The sequence below is a fragment of the Trichomonas vaginalis genome, chromosome VI (assembly GCF_026262505.1).
Source record: "Trichomonas vaginalis G3 chromosome VI, whole genome shotgun sequence".
NCBI lineage: Eukaryota > Parabasalia > Trichomonadida > Trichomonadidae > Trichomonas > Trichomonas vaginalis.
This window is the reverse complement of record NC_067208.1, coordinates 405,768-423,839: the sequence shown is the minus strand read 5'-3', so window position 1 is coordinate 423,839 and position 18,072 is coordinate 405,768. Positions and strand designations below refer to the sequence as shown.

Genomic DNA, 18,072 nt, shown 5'->3' with positions numbered 1-18,072 from the left:
AAGGTCTAAACATCCTGAAACCCATCCTGTATCAGCTTTAGTTTTAAAAATCTTCGATGTCCATTCATGATACCATTCAACCATTTCTTTAATTTCTTTATCTTTTTCATCCACATATTCCTTATCTGCTTTCTTCATTATGTCATTTAGGAAACCTTTTATGAATTCCTCATTTAAATTAAATCTTCCAATCTTCAAAACTTTAGGAAATGCATTTAATGCGTAATATCTTGTTCTTCTGGTGGAATTGATGTTATATCATCCGTTATACCTTTAATTTTTGAATTCATAAATAAAATTTCTTTTATATTTGATATCACTGCACCACCTTGCAAACGAATTCGAAATGGTCATTTTTCAATACTATCTCCAAATCTCCATATTTCAACCTTTGCGTTTGTTCTGCCGTCTTTGAATTATATGCATATATGGCGTATGTAATGGTCTGAGGGACCTGGGTGCTTTGTGCCTTAAGTTGTTGTGGTTGCTGTTGTTTAATCATTTATTATGATTTAAAAATAAATATTTAATCTGTTATCTCATCACTATTTTTTCTATTTGAAATTGCCATAATATTTCATTCATGAATTCTAAATCACAATCAAATAGGTCAGTTACTCTAAATTTAATATTTGATAAATCTTTTGAATGAAGAATAAATGAATTCCCGGATAATTGAAACGGATATGATAAAGAAAATGTGTTTAAGTTGATGGATAAAATGTTTTGTATTGATGGGTAAGAGTTAGGGTCTAATGTTTGATGTGAAAATCTCATTGGGGTATTAACTTTATCACATTTGATTAAAATGAAATTGGAACCGTGTCAGAATACAAAACATCCCCAACATCTTTTTCAAAATTTAATATCCCCAACAATGAACGAAGATGAGGAGTACAAATTTAATTTTCAGCGGAAATTTAATAAGGTTATTTCTCAAGTTCAAAAAAGTTTATCAGGTTTTGATTTAAAATTTTCTTCATACCATACCGATAAATGATTCATTTAAATAACTTAAAATCATGTTAATATCCCATTTCGCTATCACATTATTTATATACATATCATACGTTTTTTCATGGTCATCTTTAAAATGATATATAATCTGAAGGGTCTAAAAGAATGGGATTAAATTTACCACTCACAGAAACGAGAGTAACATTATAATTCGCTAACTGTTAAATTTAATTCACAGTTATTATTCGAAATAATATTGATAATTGACATTTTTATTACGAATAAAAATATGGTAAAGCGTTATTTTCCAGTGATAAATAAAACTAGAATAAGATTACCTCAAGAATTCATAAATTCAACGAATAAGAAATTCATTCATGTTATAAATTTTAGTGTTTTCAGAAAATATGAGTCAATGTCATATTCATCAACAGGTTATATTTCACTTCATTCAAATTTAGTTCAATCAAACCCATATAATGACCATTTCATAAGATTTTCAGATGGTATTAAAATGTAATTGATAGATTAAAATATGAACAGATTGACAATATCGAATTTTTGGAATTTTGGTTTAAATATCCCGATGGAAAAAAGATTGAAGTTAAAGATAAAGCTGATACTATAACAAAAACAATTACAATGACCGATCCAGATAGTGGGGAACAAAAAGAAATAAAACAACGATAGAAACCGGTGAAAGGTCAATTATTATTGATTATGATTCAAAGGATTATTATTCGATAATGTTAATGCTTGAATATTAAATAGCCTTAACAAAGAATTTTTCAAGTGATATTTTATATTCATCAACTATTTTATTATAAATATCATTATATGTTAAATGAAGTTCAGTTGTTGTTCCGTTCTTTGATATCTTAATTGTGCTAATATCCTTTATAGGATTTATTTTTGCAACTGTTCCGCAGCATGAAACCTCATCATCTATGAAAAATTGAATCTTAAGTCTGAATCTTGAACATCACAAAGAATGGCGATAATGTGAATTAATGATTCATAAGGTAAAATAATTAAACCGGATTGGTCAATTAAATTTATTATTGAATCATAATTATTAATTATTATATCACGGTAAATTTTCATTAATTCTGAATTAATGTCTATTTTATATGGCGCATTGCGACTGGAATCGTAGATTCCTGGGTTCTCGATGTTTGATGAAAGAGGTGGGGGGTATGTTGGATAAGTGGGAATTTCAACAGGTTCTTTACCGGGTTCAGATAAAATGATTGGGTCTTCATCTTCTTTATTTTGCTCCTCCTCTTTCTTCGGTAAGTCACGAGTTAATAAATTGGACTGTGTTGCTGACCTTGTTAATTCAGGACTAACATTAACTTTAACATTTTGAATAATTCGTGATTTATCATCATTTACGTTATAACCAACCGTAATCTCTGCTTTTGCGTTTGTGTTCTTTTGACTTGTGAAACGTCTTCTCATTTATAATTGAATAAAAAAAGAAAAATATATTTAAAGTTTTATTTAGTTGTTACGGTAATATCCCAAGGTTCGTCCTTGTTTGCTTATACTTTCTTTGTAACTGCACCAATTATGTTATTGATAATGCTTTGAGTTTCTTCCAGTCTTATTTTATCATTTACAATATCTTTAATCATTTCATTACATGCATTCTTAAAACCATCTGATTTTTCTAATTTACGTCTATCACTTTCTTTAATTAAATCAAAGTTATAACCTTGTTGAGAATAAAGTGGTTTCTTTATCATTCCTTGAACGCTTCTGAAAGTGAAGATGAAGAAATTCTTGCCACTTGAATTGGTTTAAATTCTGCTTTCATTGCTTCTTTCTGTTCATTGAACACTGGATCGAATAAAGCAACTTTAAAGAATTTCTTAGCTGGAATTTCAGGTCTCAAATTTGCATATTGACCATCAAACTGATTAACATATTGAGGTAATCCGTTTGGTCCTTCTTCAATAGCGTTTAATTCTTCATTGAAATAAGAATATGGATTATGACGGTATGAAAGAATTGGTCCATCTTTACTGTCTCGATATGTTGTTTAACAGCTTTTCCATTTTCATCAAATTGCATAGGATAACGTTCATTATATGCTTTACGTTTAGGATAATCCGTCATTGTTAATTTATACCCATTTATGACTTTAATATTTCCTTGACCATCAGTAACAAAGACTTCATTTATTCCATCAGGCTTTCCATTTGGTCCTGTAATGTCTGCTTCATGTGCTTCCCAATTTGGTCCATGACGTTTGGCATATGCTTGAGCTTCTGGTAATGTTAAACGTTTCTCATTTGTTTAACATCCTTTTGAAGACCGGCAACAATGTGGACTAATTCTTTCATTCCATCTGGAACTTTCATAGTTCTATTATATGCACCCTTTTTGTTTGTCCCTTGTTTTAATGGAACCTGTAGAAGATTTGCAATTTCTGTCATGTTTAATTATAAATAAAAAATAAAAATTAATTATAAAAAAGTTATTCGAATTTAATGGAACCTTTATTTAAATCAACTATTATTTTTCCATGTTCTCCTAATTGTTGATATTGTGTGTAAAGTTCATTAATGCTCATTGGTAAATTCACTTGATAAAGCATAACGTTCAACTGTTGACGACTAAACCCACTGAAAATGAAAAAGGTTGATAGATTTGATTTAATGTTTGTGCTTAATGCTTTAAAGTATTGAACAGCCATAAAGAATGAACATTGAATATGTCGACATTGAGTTAATAATTGATTAAAATATGATTTCTCATTAGTTATTAGTTTTGATTTCACTGCATCATCTAGAAAAATTAGTGAATGCAAAAATTCTTTATCAAAATTTGAAATAGAAAGTGTTTCAAATAATTCATCCCGTTGTTTATCAATAATTTTATCCTCTAATCCTTGCTTCTTGATTGTATTATATAATTCTTTATACATTAAAAAGTTTTTTAAATAATCTTCTACTTCTTCTTGTGATAAATAAATAATTGGAATTTTGATTAAATGCTTTAAAGATTCAAATGTATCATCTGAAGGTGAGCCTGAACGGTTGATATAAATTAACACATGTGAATAGGGGGAAGTGTTAGCAATAATGATAATTTGTTTTAATATTGTTAATGTTTTACCTTTATTCTGTTTACCAATTGCTGCAGTGATCGAATTTAAGTAACATTCAGAATATGGAATTTTCATTAATTTTTCCTTAGATAGAGCATTTCTATTATCACTCAATGCTTCATTAATCATATCATCTACGTATGTATTATATACTCCCGCTAATTCTTCATAAGGGGTGGATGAATTTAAATCCATTTAATCAAAAATAAATTTATAATTTTAAACATTTCTATTCATCAATATTTCATCATATGAACTTCTATACTGTGGTGGTGTACCTGTTGAATGATATTTCAAACCTTCATCAGGTGTCCATGTCCAATATGTAGTCCTAGTAAACCAAACCTGAGGAGGATTTGTCACCTTTGAACAGTAAGTGTCATTTTCACCCTGAATGATTGGATATGCTTTCACTTGTACTGTAACTTGTGAATTGAAAGTTTCTAATCCATCAAAGAATATACCTGCTCCATCACGTTGAACTGGAATAGTGCATAAGAATGAAGTTTGGTCTTTCCATGTTCTAGCTAATGGCGTGCCATTATCATCATTCAGTGGTCTAGTTAATGAGTCCTCATATTCTTCTGTGCATTCATTCACTCCATCTAAATCAGAAGCTTGAAGCATACGTGTAAAGAATATGTCGCCCACTGTGGTCATCGCTTGATCGGGGAAGTTTCTGGAATCTATAGTGACCTGAAGACCTCGAAGCATTGGATTTTCTAAAACTGTTCTTTGCATTGCATTCTTCGGAAATGTTAACACAACATCTGTAACATTATGAAGAGCGTATGAGAAATCTGAGCTAATACCTTCAGGAGTGATGCAACCTCCATTTAGTGAACGAACGTCAATATGTTGAGCTGGAATCATGAATGGATCTTCCTTACTGAATAAACGTGGTATTGCTTTAACTGATTCTTCAATTAAACCGTATCCTGGTGTAATGCATTTATCCTCTAAAACTTCCATCTTTGTGCATGAAATAATAACGTTATCAACTGTTGCGTCAGCAGATGTAGCGGCTAAGCTTGTAATTAATTTGGCAGGAAGTCCGATTTGTTGGAATTTGCGATCATATTTATAAACATGATTCATAATCTTTTCATAATTTTCATCAGTTATCTTTTCATAAACGTAATTTTGTAAATCAGCAACTCTTAACGGGTCAACCTGACAAAATACTAAAGTATCCCTGAAAACATAATATTTAAGAATGATTTCCAAATGATTTAGGATAATCATCGAACGCCTGAAATGCTAACAAATCATTTACCGGAATAATCATATCAAAAGTGATATCAACTTCTTCATTTGCTTTCTTGAAAACTTCTGAAGGGTCAATATATTTACCACATACTGAGTTATCATATTTTTGAACATTATTATATAACGAATGAACAAACTTTTTAACTTTCCTTTCTGATTTTGGTTTATATGTTGCAAATGCGAAAGATTCACGGGCGCAATCCATTTGAAGATAACCGGCATCACCTCTTTCAGTTTCTACTTCTAATTGTTTAAAGCTTTGATTTGATGATTTGTAACCAACGAATAAACGCATGCATTTAAAAGCGGCATCGCATGTGAAAGCTTTATTTGAAACTAGAGTTACTTTAACTTTGCGTTTAATATATGTGTCACCTAATTGATTCACATCATGAGCCGGATTTGTAATTCTTAAATGAGTTTGTTTATCATCAAAATATGGAGCATCAGAGTCATAGCATGAACTTTCAAGTTCTCTATAATATCTTCTACCGTCATTCTTTGCGAATATTTCATTTATCTTTTCGAATGAATGAAACACATTTCCATTAATTGGTTTAGTGTTTGGCACCAAATAGTTAGTCGTCATTTATTAATAAATAAAAAATCAAAATTAAAAGATGAAAATGAATTTTTAATTTTAATGAAATAATCAACTATGGCTGCAGGATTCTTTAAAAAATTATGGGATAAAGTAAAAAGAGGAGCGCATAAAGTTTGGGAAACATTGAAGAAGGGGGCAAATTGGATATTTAAGAATAAAGAAGCAATTAGTGACGTTGCTGAATCAATAACACCAAAAGCTGCCCCAATAAGAGAAATATTAAATAAAGGAGAAAAAGTTTATCAAAGACTTCAACCGATACTAAGATAAAAATAATATTGATTTATTTTTCCACTATCTACCTCCTATTTTATTAAGTATTCCTTCAGCAATTCCACCAATTGCGTTACCTGCTTGTGCTCCCATTGCCGGATTACCTGCTTTAGTACCTAATACTCCACCTATGATAGTTCCTGCCGTTTTCGCTACTGGTGCCAAAAAGTTTGCAACGGGTTTAATAATATTTTTATGAACCCAACCCGCAGCTTTCTTAATTCCATCCCATAATTTTTTAAAGAATCCTGCAGCCATTTCTGATTTAATATTAATTAAAAAATATATTTCATCACTTATATTCTAATTTTTATTTAATGATAAATGAAACCAATTTTAAAAATAAATGAAACAGAGGAGGAAGAAATAAATGAAAGTGAAAATGTTCAACAAAAAATAAACGTTGCTAAACCAATTACTGAAATAAAAATTTTTTCATCTGTTGAAGAATTTAATGACTATTATGCTAATAATAAAAAATTATTTGAAGAATTGACAACGTGTAAATTGAATAAAATGTTTAAAGTTGATGGATTCAAAATTTCAAAAATAAAAGGAGTGGTTAGTTTGAAATCTATTCCTCAATCAAGAATCACCTCATTAATGAAAATAGATGATTTAACAAAAAGAATAGAAATTATTGAAGAGCGAATAAATCAAATTATTGATTTCATAAATCATGACTCGTTGAGCCCGGGTCCTTAAAGCCCATCACTGAGTTCAAGGTTATATTCATCAAATATTTCATTATTCAATGCAACTTCTGCTAGTTTATTTATTTTTTCAATACGATCATTTGAAAGTCTATCGTTTAATTTTTTCTGAAGTTTTTCATTTTCTAGTTCTGAAACTTTATTTGGATGATATGTAAATTCATGAAATTCTTTGGCCTCGGTTTTGATCATTAATTTACAAAGAACTTTTGTGGTTGGAATTCGTTTGAACCATTTATTAGTTATATTCGTTATATATTCAATATCTGGAATTAATTCCCAAATTTTTGCATTTTCAATTAATTTATTATCAAATGCAAAAGCAATGGGTTTAATATTATGTTTACCTTTATAATATAAACTTTCTACATAATCATCGAAATAAACATCTACTTGTTTAACATTTTCAAGAATTGGTGAAAGAGCATCCATTAATTGATTGACGGTTACGAATCTTGATCCACTCATTTTCTTACGAATTAAAAAAATAAATTATTCAAAAATGTCAGAAGAAAATATTTAAATAAATTATTTAAATTTTTTTACTCTATTCAAGAATTTTATTTTTGATATAACTCATTGAATTCAAAATTGACACCATATTTGGAATCTATGCAAAAAATAGAATCTTTCTACCGATTTAGAATTTAAATATCCCTTAAATTTCAATCCAGAATGAAAAATCTTACTTAAAAATTTAAAAAAATAATATATTGTATAAGAAATAATTTTTATTGATAAATAACACTTTGTCATTTTTTTTGAATAATTAAGGATGGAAATAATTTTTTGAATAATTAAATAATTTTTAAAAGTATGAAGAAAATATATAATGTTTTTATTCTGAGAGTTTATTGAATTTATTTCTTAGTGGTTTATTCAATTTTAGTACTGAAAAGAGAATGAAAAAAATTTTTGGGACTAGCCCTAAAATATTATAAATATTGTTTTATTTCTTTTGTGTTATATAATAACTCAATGAGTAGATCTTGTTCGCGTTGCGTTCTTGTATTTTGGCGACTTTTCATTGTTTCGCAGAACAATATCGTGAACCGTTTCTTCAAGTAATCCATGAGATGTGGTATGTTATCATAGTTTGGATAGGTAGGAAGCATTCCTTCGATCACAACTTGTGTATCAGTGAGTATTGGAGTTAATTATGAAAAGTTGACCTCTGGAGTGCTATAAGATGGTAAATCTCTCACATGGAGGTATTCGTGATATGTATTTCTCATCAGTGCAAGTTTCTGAACGATAACCACGAGGCATTGGTCTTGCTTTTTGAGTTTGGTAAGAGATCTTTCGATACTTCGATAATAAACATCGATTTCAGTAAGTTCTGTAAGCTTTTCTTTGAGTTTCTTCACGTTTTCTCTTGTTTCTCCAAGTTTGACTCTGATCGCTATTTGGGCACCAAGCATTTCATCGTCGAGATCATTCTCTATGGAATCTAGGAGTGTTTGGAACTCCTCTTTTGACCAAGGAGTAATATTTTCCGGAGAGATCTTAACATGATCAGACATGAAAAATATTAGTAGTTTAAAAAAGGGGGTATTTATTCTTGAGGGGGATCAACTGGTATGATCTGATGGTCCGTGGGACCTAATGAACCGTCACACTCAACAAGAAGGTTTTGGTCAGTCCTGTCAAGCAGCTGCCTATATGTAAGGAATGTTTCTACGAGAGTATTATATGGAGAGAGTAGATCTATGTTGATCCATGGGTGCTTCTGCAAAAAAGCAGCAAGACTCTCTCGTTTTGAATCTAAAATATCTTTCTTATCTTTAAGTTCTGAGTCGAAGCTGAGAATGACACCTGCTGCTGATTCAAGCCTTTGAATCTGTCGTCTGGAGATCTTTGTAAGAAGGATTGTTCTCTTGGACTTTAATGTGTTGTAGAGGTAAGCAGAACATGGGTGAAGCTCGGTCATAACCAGTAGAAATTCTGCCAGTAGAAGTTCTGCCAGTATAAACTCTACCAGTAGAAGTTCTGCCAGTAGAAGTTCTGCCAGTATAAACTCTACCAGTAGAAGTTCTGCCAGTATAAACTCTACCAGTAGAAGTTCTGCTAAAGTATTCAATTTTGAGGGAAACAGTAGAAGTTCTGCCAGTATAAACTCTACCAGTAGAAGTTCTGCCAGTGTAAACTCTACCAGTAGAAGTTCTGCCAGTATAAACTCTACCAGTAGAAGTTCTGCCAGTATAAACTTTACCAGTAGAAGTTTAACCGTTACTTATTGTTCTAACCGTAGATCAAATGTCCCAAGAAGATTCAACACCAGCGACACCTGCACCAGCGACATCTGCACCAGCTCAAGACATGATGCAGATAATGACACAGATGATGCAACAGCAAATGCAGATGATGCAGCAGATGCAGAGCCAACAACAGATGCACTTCTCTCAATCTCCGAAGAAAGCACAAGAGCTCGAAGCCGGTCTCAATGTCCTCAGAAACGACTACAAGCGTGAACAACTTACATTAAGAAAAGACGAAGAGTATGATCCGATTGAAGCTCAAGAAATCAAATCCTCAGCTTCGACGAAGACCATCCAAGAAGAAAAAGACCAAGACGAGTACCTTACAAAGTCTCAAAGACTCTTTGTCCTTGAGTTCTTTACCATATCAGCACTCAGATCTATGCACAATTGGAAGGGTCGTACACCAATTGGCTCCAACAAGCGTGATCTCCTGATGACCGCTGTTCCTCTCATCAAAACCAAGACACAACTAATAGACTTTATCCTCAGTGCTTGTCCTGATGAGATCTAATCAGACTAAAAACTTACTAATTTGAGCATTGCTCATATATAATTAATTGTTTACAATCACCTGAAATAATACGAATAAACACCTTTTTATATCTTATTTACATCTAACATGCACCAATTTATTTTATAACTTTATTAATACTAAATTTTATTTCATACAAAAAGTAAAAATTCATAAGTTATATATTAATTTAATAAATTATATTATCATTTATAATAAAATTTTTCGAAATGCAGATAAATTTTAACATGTTCGAAATGAAACTATTATAAAATATATTCTTTTTATTAATGGTAATATAGGAATTGTAGGAATAAAAACTTTTTATAAATTATTCATAAATTTTTAAAATCTGCTATTCGGAAGTATGTTCAAAAATCATTCAATTATGTGAGAATTCTTACGATTACAAAAAAAGTCACACAACCCGCATCATATACTACTTTTTATATCATCATTTTACCGGATTATTCTTCAGTACATCGATTGTGTATCTAAAATAATATCATTATCCTTATTCTGTTTTTTCCAAAATTCTTTTAAATATCTTTTTTGGTTAGATTACTTTATACTTTTTACTTTTATTTTTTAATTTCAAAAAAAATTTGGTGATTGTTCTATTCTGTTACAATGTGCATTATCATATTCTAATGAATTATTCATTACATACATTTAAAAAAACTTGTTAAAAATGAAATTAAAAAATTATGTTTATTATTACGCTGTGAATGTGTCAACAGCGGTCATGCCTGTATCTGTATCCAATATTTGCCACAACCTTTCTGTATCTGCATTTGTGTATTTCGGTTTCAGCTGATACATTTGATTTGGCGTGTAATTTGTTCCAGTTAATGGATTAATTGGGAGATCTTCATGCGGTGTGTTATTATTGTACTTCCAAATAAAGGCAGGAATAGCCTGAATGCTTTGGCAGCGCTCCAATGTCGGCCAGAATCTCTCAATCTTCCCATTTTGGTAGGGAGAATGAGAGTCTGTATGCCGCCATTGGACGCCCCAAAGATCAAGTAGATCTTGAAAGGCGCCCCTATTTTCTGAACCGTTGTCGGTCCAGAAACAATAAGGGGCGCCAAATTCAATGAAGGCGGAAGCCGCAACGTTCGCTGTCGTCGCTGCCAGCATATCTGGTATTTGTATACACGCTAGGACTTTGCGGCTAAAATCGTCGATTATGCCATAAATATATTGGCCACGAACACCCCTAAAATAATGAACATCTGCGTGCCAGATAAGATTGGGTGAAAGCGCCCAATATCTTACTGCTGTTTCTGGCCCGGCATGCTCTAATCGCGTCTTGGTGAAATGATTTTCTTTGAAGTATCTGCGTACTTCTCTATAAGATACATCAATTTGTTGTAATTTCAAACGTTTCCATTGTTTTGTTTGACCACAGGGAAAGGCCCAGTGGTCATGTATCACAGCAAGAGCTTTGATTTGGTCGTAGGTATTGACCCTACGACCTTTCTTGCCTTTAGGCAATGGGATATTCTGTAAGCTAAATTGATTTTGTAAAAAAAATTTTGAAACATCTAAATGTTGCATGCTAAGTAGTGTCAATGTGTAAACCTCTCAATTTTATCGTCGGGGAAGCAACACAATTCCCTCAAAAATATTGAAAAAATATAGAAAATAAAATGAATTAAGATGTACTTAAAATGAGAAATAGATTATGATATTAGATTTTAGAAAAAACAGACTTTTGATATAACTTTTGAGAATCTCATATAAAAAAAAGCATTTAAAAATAAATTTAAATATCTTATTTATTTTACTATTGTAAATATATTCTGAGATTTTTAGAAAAAAAACACTTTTCATAAGTATTCAATATTTGAGAATACGGTCCAAAAAAATAGATTCTCTTATATTTGCTTATATAAAAGGAAACTCTCTATCAGATGCGAATGCATGAATTCAGCACCTCTGATAGAGAGTTTCCTCTTATATAAGCGGATCTTTTTCATGAGTTATTGTTAATATAAAAACATCAAAATCTACCAATATGAGAAATTAAACCCTGCGAGGCACCAGTCTAGAACTGGCGCTTCGCAGGGTTTAATTTCTCTTGACAAATGACAAAACTTGTTCGCAATTGTGAACCATTGCGAGCAAGTTTGCCAGATATCTGGAAGGAATTGCTCCTTATGATATATGCATTGTAACTGTATATATCATAAAGAGCAATTCCTTCAATTAAACGCAAAAACTTTGGTGCAATCGTTGCTGATTGCACCAAAGTTTTCGAACTTTCCCGAGGGAATTGGAGGGTGAGAGATACATAGTCTATCTATGTACCTCTCACCCTCCAAACCCCACTCTAAATGGGAGAAACTTTGTTCGCATGTTATCTTATTCAAACAAAGTTTCTCCCATTTAGAGAAGGAATAGGAGCCTACCAGGCACTGATATATAATCAGTGCATTGTAGGCTCCTATTCCTAATAGAAAGTTCGAAAACTCGGTCGCAATCAGATGCAATTGCGACCGAGTTTTCGAACTTTCCCGAGGGAATTGGAGGGTGAGAGATACATAGTCTATCTATGTACCTCTCACCCTCCAAATCCCACTCTAAATGGGAGAAACTTTGTTCGCATGTTATCTTATTCAAACAAAGTTTCTCCCATTTAGAGAAGGAATAGGAGCCTACCAGGCACTGATATATAATCAGTGCTTTGTAGGCTCCTATTCCTAATAAAAATTTGAAAACTTTGGAGCATTTGATTATTGTATTTTATCAAGAGAAATTCAACCCTGCGAAGTGCCAGTTCTAGACTGGTGCCTCGCAGGGTTTAATTTCTCATATTGGTAGATATTTTTTTTTATATTAACAAAAACGAATGAAAAAGATTTGCTTATATAAGAGGAAACTCTCTATCAGAGGTGCTGAATTCAGGCATTCGCATCTGATAGAGAGTCTCCTTTTATATAAGCGAATATAAAAGAATCTATTCTTTTTTGGAGCGTATTTTCAAATATTGAATACTTATGAAAAGTGTTTTTCCTAAAAATTTAATATAATGCTTAGCACAATATATAAAATTAAAATATCTATAATTATTTTCTATATCACACTTTTCATTACACCTTGAAAAGTCTTCTCAAACTCTATTTTTAATTATTTTTTAGATATATCTCAAGTGTGATTATTCAAGAACTCATATAGACTATATTTATTTTTTTCATTCAAAAAATTATATGAGAATCTCAAATTAACTTTCAAATTTTTTATTTTAAAAACATATTAATAATCATATTTTAAGATACTTTTCGCCCAAAAAATAATCGTACTTCCTCGACGATTAATAGGATCTCAATTTCTATCGTTGACACTACTTAGCATGCAACATTTATGTCTAGAAAATTCTATCTTGCCTTTTATTTTTTTCTCGCTGTGAAACGTATTCGGTCATTTTTTTAAAAATTAATTTTTTGTTAGAGATAAGAGCTAAAACTCGGTAAACAACTTCTTTATGTCTAGAAAATTCTATCTTGCCTTTTATTTTTTTCTCGCTGTGAAACGTATTCGGTCATTTTTTTTAAAATTAATTTTTTGTTAGAGATAAGAGCTAAAACTTTGCAGACAACTCCCCCATGTCTAGCAAATTTAACATTCGTCTCCCATTTTTATATATTTGGTTTAGAATGTTCGAAAATGCGTAATATGGTTATTAATATTAATTGAAAAGAACCTTGAATTAATTCAATCTGATCTCACAAAATATTTTAAATTACAAACTTTGTAGTTTGAATAGATAATTAGTATTAAACTCAAATAACTAGTTTATTTTTGAATAAAAATTATTCGAATTTATTCAATTTTGTGAATTTTCCTTCAAAAATCAAGTTTAAATATCTTATTTGCCATATAATTATAAATACAATGAAACATATTCGAAATTGAAAAGAATGACTTTTTCTGTTCTTTCAATCATTCAATTTGAATTTTGCAATATTGGATTTCTCATTAAATAGCTATTAAAAACAACAAGCAATTTAACTTACATTCAAATTTATTTGTGTTATATTCAATCTTCTCAAAACTTATAATTTTCGGCTATAGCATGATTATATGCTATATAATATAATAAACCTATAATAGTATCATTCTTTCAATTATTTGAAGAGAAAACCGAAAAAATCTATTTTCGGTCTATAACATCAAAGCTTTTGATTTTGAAAATTCTTATAATTTATTTTATTATCCAAAAGATAGCCGAATTTTTTACCTATCACGAACTGGTTTCTTTAAGGATATTTTCGAGTGAAATTAGTTTTTATTATTAATATTATTGATTGAAAATCGGGGGCTTAATTTTCGAGGAAAGGTACATTCATGCGGCAGTATCAGCAAAATGAGAGAAATGTGCCTTTTTAAGGCTCATGATCATTGCTACATTATCTTCAATTTGAGGCTATAACTAAACTAAACATGTCGAGATATCCCCCAAAATTTTGTTTAAAAATATTGCCGTATTCTCTTTAAATTTGAATCTTTTTTGAAATTATTCCATCGATGCTTCGCACGCACCCTTTTTACATTATGAATCTTATATTTATATTTTTTATGACTTGCTTTTGATAGTTTTCGTTCAGGAATTTTAATCATAATTTTAATGATACCTGACAAAGTTTCCTAATTATCTACTGAAAACTAAAGGCTATGAGGCGCTGATATATAATCAGTACCTCATAGCGTTTAGTATACTGTCAAAGGTCAGAAAACTTATTCACAATTCGCAATTATTGCGAACAAGTTTTCTCACTTCAGTGAGGGAATTGTTCTTTATGATGCATATATTATAAATATATGTTTCCTAAGGAACAATCGCCCATAAAAAACTCGGATAGGCAATTTTTTTAAAAAAAATTCTGACACTTTACAGATGTAAAGTTGTCATTTTTTACAATACTTTCAATCCCTTAACCATGTATATAATACATACTAATAGTCGAAACGAAGCATATGTTTCATTATAGATCCCATGATTTGCAATCAATGCGACTCATATTTCATACGAATTCTCATTTCTGCATGACACGCTTGTTTACAAAATAAAAAATGTATGCAATATAATCTTCAATTTTGACTATTATTTATTCAACTTCTTATATCATAGAAATTTATAATTTGAAATAAAAATTTAAAAATAAAATAAAAATAAAATTTTTATAATAATCCTACATATAGAATAATAGTGAATGCATAGAGAAGTGATTGTGTGATTTCACTGTTGATGATTCTGCATTGGCATGTAAGAAAGTCACATGAGAATATCGCTTTCGGGTTAAGAAGGCATTCAGAAATGATTTTACGAATAAATGAAATTGACCTGTTCTCGATGATGACTCCACACCTAAGATGATCACATCCGAAGAAGATAGAACTTTCGACGTTCTCGACGCAATTAGGGATGTTGATTGCTGTCAGTGAAGAGCAGTTTGCGAACGCATATTGTTTAATGATCCGAACGGAGTCGTCTGGGATAGAGATGCTGATGAGATTTCTACAACCGATGAATGCACCTGATGATCTAGTGCGAAGTGTCTGCGGGAGATTGAAGAATTTGATCTGCGACGCGGGAGGGAAGCAGATGAGGACAGTCTCTGATTTGTTGTAAAGAGCACCGACATCGACTGCGAAGTAGTCACTTCGTGGACACTCGATGACAGACAGAGATGAACATCCTTCGAAGAACAAATTACCGATGTTTCGAAGAGAGCAATCTGATGGAATTGTGAACTTGACGAGGTTTGTGCATCCTTTGAAGACATAGTCTGACATGTATTCGGTGTTATTTGGAACTGTAAAAGTTGTGATGTTCGTGTTCTCGAAGCAGTTGGATCCGATCTGTTTGACATTTGGAGGAAGTGTGATGTGTGAAAGATTAACACATTTGCTGAAACAGCCCAAACCAATAGATGTCAGTTTAGATTCTGATGGGAATGTGATGTTTATGATTCCTGTGTTACTGAATGCATATGTATCAATTTTCTCTAATGAAGATGGGAAAACAATTTCTCTCAACGACCAACAATTCACTAAACATGAATTCTGAATTAATGTTATATTATTTGAGAAAATTATATTTTTGAGATTCTTACAATTAATAAAAACACTTTCTCGAATTGTTGCATTTTCACATTCTGAAAATTCGATCGTTTCAAGACTTGTACAACCACAAAATGCTGTACCCAATATTGTTTTCAGTTTATTTCCAAATTTTATTGTTCTGATGGATGTGCAACCTAAAAATGCGGCTGGACCAATAATTTCAAGAGAATTCGGAAGAATAATATTTGTTAGATTTCTGCAATTAGAAAATGCTGCACCATTTATCGCTTTAAGCTTCGATTCACCTTCAAAAACAATAGTTTTGAGATTATCATTTTCACTAAAAAGGTTGTCATAAATCCTTTCAACATCTTCTGGTATTGTATATGATTCTTTCTCGCTCAAACATAAAGACAGGGTTGTTCTTGAATTATATATTAGATTTTGATCATCTCTTATGAATCGAGATCCTTCTTCAAAAGTAATGTTGGTATGCGAAGAGAAACATCTACCACCTAAATCTGTAACTGACCTGGGGATAGTTACATTAATCAGATTATAACAATTTGCAAAAGCATTGATACCAATAAATCTTAATGTATTTGGAAATACAATACAAGATATATTTGCCCCCATGAAACATGTTGGGCTAATTGTTGTGACTCCATTCTCTATTGTTATTTCATTTAGGTTTTGGCAGTTTTGAAATTGTCCATAATTATTTAAATTAATGAAAGCCGGAAGATTTAATGATTTTAATAACGAGCCTTTAAATGCATATGCTTCAATTGTTTTGACGTTTGGTGTGAAAGTAATGGATTCGATCAAAGAATTTCCGAATGCATAATATCCAATATTTTCAATAAAGTCTGGCAGTATGAATGATTTGGAGTGATTTCTCGGAAAGAAAACTAGTGATTTTTTATCTTTTGTATATAAAACCCCATTCACTGAAGTAAAAAATTCACTTAGTTCATCGCATTGAATTGATTGAAGTGGTTCTGGGGAATCTCTATTTGCATACATCAATGAGACGTATTTTGGAATAAAAAGATTTTTAAGAATTGTTCCTTTAAAACATCCAGAATCTATTGTTCGCAATTCAGAATCTGATGAAATGAAAACATTTTCAAGATTTGAACAATAAATGAAACAGTATTTTGACAAAACTCGTACTGAAGATGGTAAAGATATATTTGTTAGTGAATGACAATTAAAGAATGCATAAGTGTTGATTGTTGTAAGAAATTTACAGTTTGAAAAATCAATTGCATTAAGTTCCGTACATCCATAAAATGCACAGTCGCTGATTGTATTAAGTTTGGAATTCTCTTGAAATGTAACCGATTTGAGAGTGCGTCTGCTCCCTTCGAAAGCATGACTTCCACAATTCGATGGACCAAGTTGTCCAAAAATAATCTCACACCTAGATTTGATCTCAATATTTGTAACTCTATTAGTAGAGTACAATATTCTATCATTTAGGATTTAAAGGTTCAATTTCGACAAAAAAAATTGCCAAAGACCAAACATCTTCTATCGTTTTACTTAAGAGAAACATGCATGCATAGATTAAACTATTCCAAGTTTTACTTTCCTTTGTTTTCATTTTCTTGATTCTTTTAAATATCTTCAATATCATTCAAATGTTGGAGTTTTACAGATCTTTCTTGAACAGTGATTCGTCGAAGATGATGATAGTCTATTCATTTTAATGTTCAAGAAATTTTGTTACTATTCACAGATTCTTGCTAAAAAGTAGGGTTTTTATTGAAAAACTTGAGTCTTATTTTTTTTCCTCAATAAAATTGAAAACTGAAATTCACTTTTTTTGATGTCAATTATTTTCTGTGACAAGCCTGCTAACTCAAAAGACATGAAATATTCATGACTATCTTTGAAATCATATTAATTACGGCATAAAAATGCAGAATATAATATTATTTTTAAAAATGAATATTCTCCCAAATATTGAAAATATTATAATTATTTAAAATTGTTTTGATTCTAGGATCTTTTGAAGTGCCAATAAAATGTATATATTATATTTATCATTTTTGTTCATGCTTTTCAATTTTTTATTGCAATCCGTAAAATTTCGTTATATAACAAAGAATGATTTCAAAAAAGTCGAAAAAGTTGAAATATGTCATATGTACATTATTGAATCACTCTCCACTGCCAAACTTTAAATTTCGAATTTTTGTTGTTATATATATATATACTAAGGAAAATAGTTGGAGTCATTAATAATGATAACGTTCCAAAAGATATCTGGAACTAATATTTTGAGAGTGAAA

General features: G+C 30.8%; 6 protein-coding genes and 3 pseudogenes across 9 annotated transcripts, besides 5 other annotated features; 1 reads left to right on the top strand and 8 right to left on the bottom strand.

Annotated features, from left to right (window-relative positions):
• Positions 1-4,867: part of a mobile genetic element that runs on past the window's edge.
• TVAGG3_0778300 lies at positions 1,721-2,397 on the bottom strand (annotated as a pseudogene). Its single transcript has one exon. A coding segment is annotated over exon 1 (677 nt).
• Positions 2,502-2,979, bottom strand: TVAGG3_0778290 (annotated as a pseudogene). The gene has a single exon. A coding segment is annotated over exon 1 (478 nt).
• Positions 3,440-4,267, bottom strand: TVAGG3_0778280 (uncharacterized protein; the record flags this gene model as incomplete). The annotated part of the gene is made up of 1 exon (XM_051246219.1): positions 3,440-4,267. The coding sequence occupies one exon, from the start codon at positions 4,265-4,267 to the stop codon at positions 3,440-3,442; it is 828 nt and encodes a 275-aa protein (XP_051081694.1).
• A 1,372-nt stretch (positions 4,868-6,239) lies between the features above and the next one.
• Positions 6,240-6,476, bottom strand: TVAGG3_0778260 (N-acetylmuramoyl-l-alanine amidase family; the record flags this gene model as incomplete). The annotated part of the gene is made up of 1 exon (XM_001279810.2): positions 6,240-6,476. One exon carries the CDS (start codon positions 6,474-6,476, stop codon positions 6,240-6,242), a length of 237 nt encoding a protein of 78 aa, XP_001279811.2.
• Positions 6,477-8,088: 1,612 nt separating this feature from the next.
• On the bottom strand, positions 8,089-8,454 carry TVAGG3_0778250 (uncharacterized protein; the record flags this gene model as incomplete). Its single annotated transcript, XM_051246218.1, has 1 exon — positions 8,089-8,454. One exon carries the CDS (start codon positions 8,452-8,454, stop codon positions 8,089-8,091), a length of 366 nt encoding a protein of 121 aa, XP_051081693.1.
• A 32-nt stretch (positions 8,455-8,486) lies between these two features.
• TVAGG3_0778240 (uncharacterized protein) lies at positions 8,487-8,861 on the bottom strand (the record flags this gene model as incomplete). The annotated part of the gene is made up of 1 exon (XM_001313387.1): positions 8,487-8,861. One exon carries the CDS (start codon positions 8,859-8,861, stop codon positions 8,487-8,489), a length of 375 nt encoding a protein of 124 aa, XP_001313388.1.
• Positions 8,862-9,187: 326 nt separating this feature from the next.
• On the top strand, positions 9,188-9,703 carry TVAGG3_0778230 (uncharacterized protein; the record flags this gene model as incomplete). The annotated part of the gene is made up of 1 exon (XM_001313388.1): positions 9,188-9,703. One exon carries the CDS (start codon positions 9,188-9,190, stop codon positions 9,701-9,703), a length of 516 nt encoding a protein of 171 aa, XP_001313389.1.
• A 720-nt stretch (positions 9,704-10,423) lies between these two features.
• Positions 10,424-11,281: a mobile genetic element.
• On the bottom strand, positions 10,570-10,700 carry TVAGG3_0778220 (annotated as a pseudogene). The gene has a single exon. A coding segment is annotated over exon 1 (131 nt).
• A 518-nt stretch (positions 11,282-11,799) lies between the features above and the next one.
• Positions 11,800-12,436: a mobile genetic element.
• Positions 12,437-13,066: 630 nt separating this feature from the next.
• Positions 13,067-13,876: a mobile genetic element.
• Positions 13,877-14,368: 492 nt separating this feature from the next.
• Positions 14,369-14,527: a mobile genetic element.
• Positions 14,528-14,887: 360 nt separating this feature from the next.
• Positions 14,888-16,798, bottom strand: TVAGG3_0778170 (surface antigen family; the record flags this gene model as incomplete). Its single annotated transcript, XM_001313389.1, has 1 exon — positions 14,888-16,798. One exon carries the CDS (start codon positions 16,796-16,798, stop codon positions 14,888-14,890), a length of 1,911 nt encoding a protein of 636 aa, XP_001313390.1.
• Between the last annotated feature and the right edge of the window lie 1,274 nt (positions 16,799-18,072).